General features: G+C 43.9%; 1 protein-coding gene across 1 annotated transcript; it reads left to right on the top strand.

Moving 5' to 3' along the window:
• Positions 1-7,511: 7,511 nt before the first annotated feature.
• On the top strand, positions 7,512-11,180 carry LOC110767920 (uncharacterized). Its single transcript, XM_021971584.2, has one exon. The coding sequence runs from the start codon at positions 7,512-7,514 to the stop codon at positions 11,178-11,180; it is 3,669 nt and encodes a 1,222-aa protein (XP_021827276.2).

The raw sequence follows: 11,180 nt of genomic DNA on the forward strand, positions 1-11,180 counted from the left end.
TGCATGATAAGATACATGAGTGACTTAATACCACATAGAGTTCCCCTTTGCATATTATCACAAAAACATAAGCAACATAGTGGTTAAGGCGTTGGAGGAATGAAATGGCAAGGGTTCAAATCCCCTTTGCATGTGTGCTTTGTGTTTTTTTTCCTTTTTTTCATTACATCGACATTTTCGATATTATAGCGATATTTTGACAAAATATTGCTAAAGTGTAAGCGAAATTATCGACATTGATATTTTCCGTATGTGTATGGATAAGTTCTGAAATACCTGTTACCCGAAAAAATGATAATATCCTCGATATTTTGTCGATATTATCAATATTTTAGACTATGCCCAGAGTGAAATAAAGGTTCTTTCGGATTTTAGACAATGGTGTTGTCAATCTCCCATGCATCATCTTCACTTACTAGCCTCCACTCTACAATACCAAACACTTTATATCTTAGTAGATAGTTCTAAGCACAAGAAGTCCCCATCAAAGTAATTCATTTATTGTGTAATGTAAGTTATCAATGTGCAGAACACTCTGATTTTAGTAACAATAAAAATTTCAAGGATCTCATATGGTTCTTGATAGAAACTAAACTAATTCTTGGATAGCAAAACTTAGTAGAAACAAATTGGGGACCACACACTAAGCCAAGTTCACAGAAAATCCTAGTTGGCTGCCATAATATTTAATGAGTCATGTGTGCACATTCCTGTAGCCATGTGCTTCGCATAAGAGCAGCCACACATGAGAGCATATATTAATAGCAGATGGAAGACAAATTAGCTTGGGAACTCATAAAGTGGAACAAAAGTCAAGCTTACCATGAAGAGACCAAGAAGAATAGTCCACCAAAAGCATTTATTCAGCAGCTGGAGCAGTTGGCATTCAATGAGGCAATTGGGTACATAACACCCCAACCCAACAAATTATTTTTATTTACTTATTTAATTGTGGAATTACATTTTTGCCCTTGGGAGTAGGGGTACTTTAGTCACTTTTTGTTCAGAAAGGAATTTAGGGGATTGAGTAGCACCATTGTGTAGAGCCTGGGAATATGAGTTCATAGATAGGCAGCAAACTCAATTCCGATTTAAAACAAAGAAATTATAATCTACGGAAGTGCAGTGGCACAACCATAATTTTTGCAAAGTCCAAACTTTCAAAAGCTCTAGTCAGCTCTTTTTCTCTCACTTTTCTCTCTCTCCGCGACGCCAACCGGTTGAACTACAATTTCATCACCATCCAGCAACAGTTTCAGGCGAGACCGGTCCCAAAATATCCATCTCTTCGTCCTCTACTTAACCCACCCTTTTTCCCAGCTCGAAAACCCAAGGATTTTGGACTGGAACTACGTGAAGTTTCGGCTGAAACTTCCACCATCACCGTCAACGTTTCTGGCAACCTTAGGCCGCTCCACCACCAGGTTCAGGTTCGTCTTTTCTCCCTCTTCCTTTCCCCTAGGTTGCGCGACACCATGGTTGGCCATAAAGGTCAGCCTAAGCTCGAAAAGCTCCTGCCAAAACCTCACGAGTTTGGTCCCGATTCATCTAGTTCCGGCAAATTTTTGGCAAGGGCTCAAGAACAAAACTTGTTGTCTTTGTTAGTCTAATTGTGTTGGTATAGGGCTTGATCGGTGATTTGGAGATTTTTTGGCACCGAAAATTTCTCAAGACACCCACCGCTACTGCGATGGGTGGTGACGCGTGGGCCACCTTGTGGCTGCCCATCGTGTTCTAAAATGTTCCCCACGTCGTTTTGAGGATGACAGTATGCTCGAATTTGAAGTTGGTTACTGTTTGACTTGTGAACAGATATTATGCCTATTATGCGATATCCGGGTTCGATAGGTTCGAACTGTTTGATCGGTTCCCATTTCAATTTTGTTGTTCCTTGTACCTCTAGGATTGTGTAGGAACTTGCGGATCGAGAATCCGAGTCAATGATTCTAGGGTTAGGCTCATGCGATTGGCTTTGATCTGACAGCTCGATTGAAACTAAACTATTGGGACATGTTTATTGGATTGTGTTGGACCTATAGAAACTGTCAAATCGGAAATCGGAGGTTGTGGGCCCCGTTGACCTGGTTGACCTAGGAGGTGAGCCCCGTTGACTCGGTTGGCCTGGAAGGTGGGCCCCGTTGACTTGGTTGACCAAATGTCTTCCGTGATCATCTCGGGCATTGAGAACCTGTGAAACTACTCTCGGACCTACTGCTTAGACTTCGCACACACTTAGGGTCCCGAGAAGTTAGGATTGTACGTTAAAGTCTCGTTTTGGTTTCCGGTGTGTTCTAATGCTAGTATCTCTTAAATCAAGTTCTCAGGCGCAATGTATCGCTTAGGATGAACTTGCTCAGGGTTGAGCTAGCTTCGGACTTGTTGTGAGTGGACTCTGTTTTTAAATGAGCATTACTTTCTGAAGGAAACATGCATCTAATGCTTAGGAAATGAACTTTAGCCAGAACCTATACAACAAAAACATTCTAAATGGCGGATTCATTTTGTTTATACTAGTTGAGCTAAACCTTTTTCATTTTAAACCAAGTATCTTAGCCTAGTCTCTTTGAACACAAATAGAAAAGGGAAAAAGGGAATAGATCTTTACCCTTGATGACCTTTTCTTGATTTCTCAAGAATGAACACCTTTGTTGGAAAGACCTTTTGTTTCTCTTGATTTTGACTCCTTCACCTTAAGGCTCCAAGATTGGAGTCCTCTACCTCTCCACACCAAATGCTCCTAGAGATGAAGAGAATGCAATCAAGAAGTATGGATGCTAGTCTACTTCTTGATTGGACCAATTTTTGGTTTATGGAAGATAAGATACAAAGATGATCACTCACCATCCAAAGTAGGAAACCAAAAACCCTAGCTAGGTTTTCTTCAACACTTAGTGATGCAGATAAAGAGCCATTAAAGTTTATGGGGCATTTGAATCAAAGCATTAATAAGTTCAATGCATGAACGTTTTGTTTTGGCTCCTAATAAATTCCATGTATTTGGAATGGAATAGTTAGAGTCGTAATTATTTGGATGGGGTTTAATGTATCTAGATTAACGGGTTTGAGTATTTTATTCTATCTTTTATGCCAAGTTTCGGGTATTCTTAGACTAAACGGGGCTTGGTGGTTCGTGGTTCGTGTTTTCCAACATCCTTGCTCGAGTGCCGCTGCATCAGTTGGTATCAAAGCGAGATTCAGTTGCAAAACTGAAATCCTAGGGAGGAACTACACGCCAATTGTGTAGTTAGTCAAATCTACATCAGCTGTAATCAGAAATGGTTAGTGGTGATCATACATTTGATCATTTATTAGATTTGGATCTCCCTCTAGTGTTTGATCGATGTTCAAATGGTTCTTGCGAGATTTGTTGTGATTATTATTTTACGACTGAGAAGGTTTTTGACATGAAACTAAAACAAATGGAATGCATTGAAGAAGTTGTGGAAAATTATGTCAACCTTCATATTGCAATTGTCGATGATTTCATTGCTTTATTCAACTCTCATGATACTTTCGAAGTTGTTGAATATATTGATTTCATGAGGGTTGATAATTTTAGTCATCGTAGTGCAACCACTTTGGTTGATACCTGTAGAGGCCCAAAAAATTAAGGGAAGCCCAATCTCATCTCAAGCCCAATGCTTTGACTTACTGTAGAGAAGTCTATCTAAAACAAACATGCCATACTGGAAGATATTACAATTTGGCACGTGAGAGGTCACAGTAGACATATGAAATTCACCATTTTACTCAAGCCCATTTAATTCATTAAGAATTTTAAACAGGCCAAAGCCACATTCGTGCACAAGCATACAACTGACACACAAAAGACAAGCAACTCTCTCTCACTGTCGAATTACCCGACAAAGCTTAAGTGGGCCCAAGCCACATTCGTGCCCGGGGCTTGCTGAGCGGGTTGTGGTGTGGATGGTTACAAGGATCCATGAGGCCCATTAAAGGTTCAAAATTATGCAGATTTTGGGCTGCTTGGGAGCCCAAAATCCAAGCCCATTTTCTTGAACCCACTAATTGGGCAAGCAGAGAGATGAATCTGTCACTTCACCAGCACCCAACACCTACCCATATACACAGCACCTCTCCCATACGACATTAAACCAATCATACCCATGTATACAGCACCTCTCCCATACGACACAAAACCAACCGACACCAAAACCTTATCTTTTCTCCCAAAAACCAACCACCCGGCATTGCATAGAAGGAAGGAGCCTCGTCATCTCAACTAGGAGACAAGAGTGCATAGCCGAGGAGCATGTGCGACCATCTTGGTACCGGAACAGCATGCGCGCATAGAGAGATGCATTCCAAGGTCTATAAAAGGGAGAACATACCAACCAGTCAGGGCAACAATCTCACGGCTGGAAAGAAGAAAAGTTACAAACAAGCCATAATCTGACTGCCGGAAACACTAGAGCTTATCCCAGAAGCCATCCCCCTCCCTTTTTCAGAAACTTCGTCCTTTTCCCCCCAAAAGCCATTCTCCCATTTCTTCCAGAAACCATCACCTACTTTCTTTGTTTTCCATAAACCAAAAAGCCATTCCAAGCTGTAAGAGAGCCTTAAGCCAAAACCCCATTTCAACCCAGGCAGACTCTCTCGCTAAACTCATAGAGACTTAGCTCCCACGCCACAAGCCACTCAAGCCAAGCCAAAATCTCAATTCACAACGATCATTATCAATTTGGTGAGAAGAAACCAGAGCATCCCTTAAGTACTTTCTTTCGGAGTGTTTTGGGGTCTGATTCTTGAACTCAGAAAGGGGGTACTTTCTCTCTGTAGCGGTCCAAGCCCACAAATAACTGCAAGAACAAAATAAGCCCCCACATAAATTGGCGACTTCACTGGGGAATCAGTCCAATACTCTCACCAATGCCTCCAAAGAAGAAGACCAGGAGCAACAACGTGGCTTCCCAAGACGGGACAGACCATGGTGACTCATCATCAAGACAGAATGGCACCCATAAAGAAGAAATACGAGCAAGTGAAGGAGACTTCACGCTTTCAGACCTCATTGCAGCCGTCCATGCAATGGGACAATCCCAGAGAGAAATGGCAGATACGATCAGGGAGCTGAAAGACCATGTCTCAAAACAGAATGGCAAAGATGAAGAACGACCAGAAAAAACACCACCACATGAAGAGTCAGCTGCCGCCGGAAAAAGTCCTGAGCAGAAAGGGCCATCTTTTGTTACCCAGGAAGATGTTATTGCTATGCTGGAAAAAGAATTGAACCGTAGCCAAGAAGATTGGAAATATGTTCCTCAACCACCGTATCCAGCAAGCTTGCTTCAGCAGCCTTATCCTAAAGGCTATGAAACCCCAAGCTTTGTTCTTTTCGATGGAAGGAAAGGAAGCCCAAAGGAACACGTAAGTCGTTTCATTGACGCTTTGGGGCCACATGCAGGAGATCACAATATGCGGCTCCGAGAATTTTCAAAAAGTCTCACTGACCGTGCATACACTTGGTATACCACACTGGCACCAGGCTCCATCCGGTCGTGGGACGACATGGCAAGTAAATTTTGCAAGAAGTATTTCCAACATGAAGAAAGAGTTACCACAACTCAGCTCAACAACACCCGCCAAAAGCACGGGGAAAATCCTGTAGACTTTGTGCGCCGATTCCGAGACTTAGCTCTTGATTGTTATGATGAGAAGGACGAGGAGTCGCTTGTTGAAATTTGCATTAGCAACATTGTGGCAGAATATAGAGTGTATCTTGAGAACATTGGCATTAACCAGTTCTCCAGGCTTTTAGAGGCAGTAAGAAAAACAAGCATGTCTGTCAAACCAGCTCCTGGACAAAGGACCTGGAGAAACGAGAAGAAGGAAGCTCAACAAACTTTGGTCGTAGAAGACAAATTGTCAAACGACTCTAACCCACGCAAACGAAGGGATAGAGAAACGTATCCGCCACTGCCGTGCAAAGATGAAGAATTTCATGCTATTTTAGATACCATGTTTGCAGATGGTGCCATCAAACTACCAAGACCTTACAAGGTACCTACTAGAGAAGAGAAAAATGACCCAAGGTACTGCCGCTATCACCAATTTGTAGGTCATCCGACCACTGCTTGCCAGACTCTAAGAAAAATCTTGCATGCCAAGATACATGACGGAACTCTGGAACTACCGGCCAAGAATCAAGCTATTGATGAGGACCCTTTACCGAAGCGCAGAGGGAAGGAGGTAGTTGCTGTAATCACATGCTTTGATGATCTGATGGATGATGATGAACTATGCCACCCCTGGAGAAATGATCCCAAGCCGCCGGAAGCTATCTGGGAGCTATGCGGGAATATGGACAAAGCTTACTGGCGCAAATACTCGAAATCCTTGAGCTACGATACTCCATGGCCGTTTGCTGACGAATGGGAAACCAAATCAAGCTCTGAGGTTTTCTCTCTAAGCATACAGGAAGACTCGGGGGCTTCTTCAAGTCAGAACAAACATCAAGAAACTGCCGCCGTAACATTCCATGATCTTACAGAGGCTGAAGCAAAAATAATGGAGCGATACCTGGCTGTAAAGCAAGGGCCTATTGCCTCACAAGTTCTGCAAAGAAATCCAAAATTCAAGTCACTTTTCGACCAACTGGGTTATGGACCACATGCGAGGGAAGCAGCTGCTATAGCTCTAATGAATATCTCTGAGGAGTATGGCTCTCATTGCTTCACCACCCAGGGAGCATTCTTGGAAAATAACAATGCCATCGTCTTTACTGATGAAGACATGGAGGTCCCATATCCAGATCATAGGAGGCCACTCTACTTGGAAGGCCAAATCAACGATGTGTTCATAAGAAGGGCTTTGGTAGACACCGGTTCTTCTGTCAACATCATGCCTCTTGCGGTGCTTACGGCGGCTAAAATTCCTCTGTCAAAAGTTGTGAAGTCTCAGACAACAAAAGCGAAGTTACAATCGGATATATACAAGTGGATTTGAAGGTGGGGCCCATTCGATCCTTGACCAAATTTCATGTGTTGGATATAGACGTCGCTTACCACGCTTTACTCGGGAGGCCGTGGCTCAATAAACACAAGCTTGTAGTTTCCACCTATCATCAATGTGTAAAAGGAAGGATTGGGTTGAGACCAATCCGCATACCAGGAAATCAAGCACCATTTAATCAGAATGAAGCCCATTATTCAGAAGCAGAATTTTACACAGAATGCGGAGACACCGGAAGCAACCCGTCCAAAGCCTTCGGAACATATCTACCTTCATGGGCTGAGATACGTGACCTTAGCAATACAGAGCTCATGATGATTATTGAACAAGAGAGAAAAAGGCACATTGAAGTCAACAATCACGCTTATGCCCAACCGCAATGCTCAAAAGTTACACTGCCGAATGGGCGCACTGTGTACCGTTTATGACGGGTTTGGGGGCCTGACCACACTTTGTGGGAAAGCCCCGAGTATGGAGGAGTTATGAGACAAGTCTGCAACATTATGCATGCGCCCACTCACTCTACTTTTCAGGAACTTATGCCGGCGCCTAAATGTATGCAAGATGGTTCCACGGCAGTAGCAGAACAGCTGGAAACAATCAACTTAAGCGAAGACCCTTCTGTTCAAAAACCAATCCCCGTCAGTGTTCACCTGACAACAGAAGAAAAAGAGAATCTCGTTAGTTTGTTGAAGGAGTTCAAGGATGTATTTGCTTGGAGTTATGAAGAAATGCCCGGTTTGGATCCAAGCCTAGTGTGCCATACTTTGAACATTGTGCCAGGAACTAAACCAGTTGTGCAGCCAAGAAGAAACTTTCACCCTGATGTAGAAGTGCAAATTAAAATAGAGGTGGAGAAGCTCATGGCCGCTGGATTCATCCGGCCTATCAAACATCCTACTTGGTTGGCAAATATAGTTCCTGTAAAGAAAAAGAAGACAAGCCAAATAAGGATATGTGTTGATTTTCGAGACCTCAACAAAGCTTGTCCAAAAGATGAATTTCCACTTCCCAACATGGACATTTTGATCGACTCGACTTCTGGGCAAGGCCTGTTGTCCTTCATGGATGGATTCAGTGGATATAATCAGATCAAGATGTCTCCTCGGGACGCCGAAAAAACAGCTTTCCGAACACCATATGGGAATTTCTATTATACTGTTATGCCGTTTGGTCTGAAAAATGCCGGAGCTACTTACCAACGAGCTATGACAGCTGTGTTTCATGATATGATGGGGAAGGAAGTAGAAGACTATGTAGATGACCTTGTGGTGAAATCCAAATCCAGGGAAGGCCATTGGGAGATCTTGAGGAAGGTGCTGGAAAGGTGTCGACTATATGGTCTGAAGATGAATCCCAGGAAATGTGCGTTTGGCGTTTCATCTGGCAAATTCTTGGGATTCCAAGTACACCAACGTGGCATCAATGTTGACTCAGAAAAGACCAGAGTCATAAGTTCCCTCATGCCACCGAAGAATCAAAAGGAATTGAAGAGCTTCATGGGAAGGTTGTCATACATCCGACGCTTCATTCCTGGTCTAGCAGCTGTGACAGGCATTTTCACTCCTTTACTAAAGAAAGGCAAGCAGTTTGTGTGGAGCAAAGAATGTCAAGTTGCGTACAGACAAGTGCAACAACTGATCGTTAAGCTGTCAACCATGAAGGCGCCTACCCCAGGACTTCCACTTAAGCTCTATTTGGCATCAACAAACAGTGCTGTAGGTGCTTTGCTTGCTCAAGATAACAATAATGGAGAAGAAAGCCCAATTTATTATGTGAGCAGACAATTAAGAGGAGCCGAAATGCGCTATCCAAAGACTGAGCGACTATGCCTTGCTCTTGTTTATGCCGCACAACGATTACGCCATTATTTCCTTGCTCACAAGCTGCAGCTCATGGTGAAGTCTGACCCAGTAAGGTATTTACTTACCAGACCTGCTTTATCTGGTCGATTGGCACGCTGGCTGTTACAATTGTCTGAGTTTGACATCACATGTATAACTCCCTCGGCTATCAAGGGGCAAGCTGTGATCGATATGTTAGCTCTGTTTCCTGAAATCGAAGAAACCTCTCTTTCCAAAGAAGTTCCCAGAGAGCTGCCGGAAGTGGTTGGAGCTGCTATAGAAGAAGAACCTTGGACTATGTACTTTGATGGATCTTCTACAAGTAATGGAGGAGGAGCAGGGGTGGTGCTCATTGATCCTGAAGGACAAACTACAGCTCTTTCCTTCAAACTCAACTTCCCATGCACAAACAATGTGGCAGAGTATGAAGCTTTCATCACAGGCTTATCCACAGCTAAAGAAATGGGTGTAAGAAGAATCAAGATCATTGGGGATTCAAATTTGGTACTAAGCCAGTTGCAAGGTGACTTTGCAGTGAAGGAGATGACCTTGGCCCCATATCGAACAACCGCTGAAAAACTAATGGGTGCCTTTGAGCAAATTGCGCTGGAACATATCCCTGGAATCACTAATAGGTATGCCAATGCCTTAGCCACGCTCGGATCAAAGCTGTCTTTCACCAAGGAACAACCTAATATCGCAGTAATAAGAAAAGACATGCCCACGGTCGAAGCGATGTCTCTAGAAGAGGTGCCGGAAGAAGGTGATTGGAGGACTTGTATCCAGGAAGAACTGGTCTCACTGAGAAAGGAAGGCAGCATCAAGAAATTGAAAGAATATGTCGTCATCTTAGGAGAACTGTACAGACGTCTCCCTAGTGGCATCTTAGCCCGATGCATAGGAAAGGCTGAAGCACAAAAGCGACTGTTGGAAGTGCACGACATCTCTTGTGGTTTAGACCCAATAATTAGCTTGTACCGTCGCCTACAGCGCAAAGGCTATTACTGGCCAGAAATGAAGAAACAAGCCAGTGAAGTTCAAGCCAGCTGCCCAAAATGTTCCACAATGCCCTCAGTGGATGAGGCATTCACAATCTCATTTGCAGAAGATTGGAGGGCTCCATATCTAGCGTTTTTCATCGATGGGTCAATGCCAACCAATACCAAGGACGCTGGCAAGCTAAAGAGAACAGCAAAGCGGTATTTCATAGATGGATCAGTTCTGTACCGCAAAGGATTTAATGGAGAGCCACTAAAGTGCCTGGGAGAACCAGATGCGCAAGAAGTTATGCAAGAAATACACGCCGGAGAATGTGGAGAACACCAAGGGAGGAAAAGACTTTACCGGCAGCTTCTTAGCTCAGGATACTATTGGCCTACGATGAAGAACGATGCACACAATCTGGTAAAGAAGTGTCACACATGCCAAATCCATGCCAATCTAAGCCACAAGCCTCCCACGCTATTGCAAGATATGCGCACCCCTTGGCCCTTCCATACTTGGGGGCTTGATTTGATTGGGACTATCCACCCACCTTCCGACGGTTACATATGGATCGTCACTGCCACAGAATACTTCACAAAATGGGTTGAGGCAGTTCCCCTTCGAAAAGCCACGGGAGCCGCAATTTCAAACTTCATCAGGGAACACATTGTATGCAGGTTCGGAATCCCCTACAAGATCTTCACAGACAATGGTACTCCTTTTGTCAACAAGCAGGTGAACTCAACTCTTACTGGCTATGGTATCAAGCATCGGCGCTCCACGCCTTATTACCCGCAAGGAAATGGTCAAGCTGAAGCCACCAACAAGACTCTTTTGAGAATTCTAAGCAAGATGGTGTACGAGTATGAAGGAGGCTGGAGCCTGCACCTGCCTGATACACTATGGGCTTACCGCACCTCCCCGAGGACTACCACAGGCTTCTCTCCTTACTCACTTGTGTACGGATCTGATGCAATCTCACCAGTTGAAATCGCCGTACCCACTGCTAGAGTCTTAGCTGTTAACGACCTAGAGTGGGATGCAGAATCATGCTCGAACTGGCGTTGGATGGATCTGGAAGCTTTAGAGGAAAAAAGAGCAGTAGCTGAGAAGAAAATGGCGCTTTACCACCAGACAGTTGCTCAAGCCTACAACAGAACAGTCAAATCACAAAGCTTCAAGCAGGGAGATTTGGTACTCAGGGTCTCTGAACACGTGAGAAGACAAGTATCTGGACCTTCTAAGTTTGCACCACAATGGGAGGGGCCTTTCTTGATCAAAGAAGCTTACAACAGTGGCTACTATTGCTTGGTTTCAGTCAAAGAAGGTACCCTAACCGATCCCATCAACGGAAAGTGGCTTAAGCTATACTACTGTTAG

This window comes from Prunus avium, chromosome 7 (genome assembly GCF_965620075.1).
Source record: "Prunus avium chromosome 7, drPruAviu1.hap1.1, whole genome shotgun sequence".
In the NCBI taxonomy this organism is placed as follows: Eukaryota; Viridiplantae; Streptophyta; class Magnoliopsida; order Rosales; family Rosaceae; genus Prunus; species Prunus avium.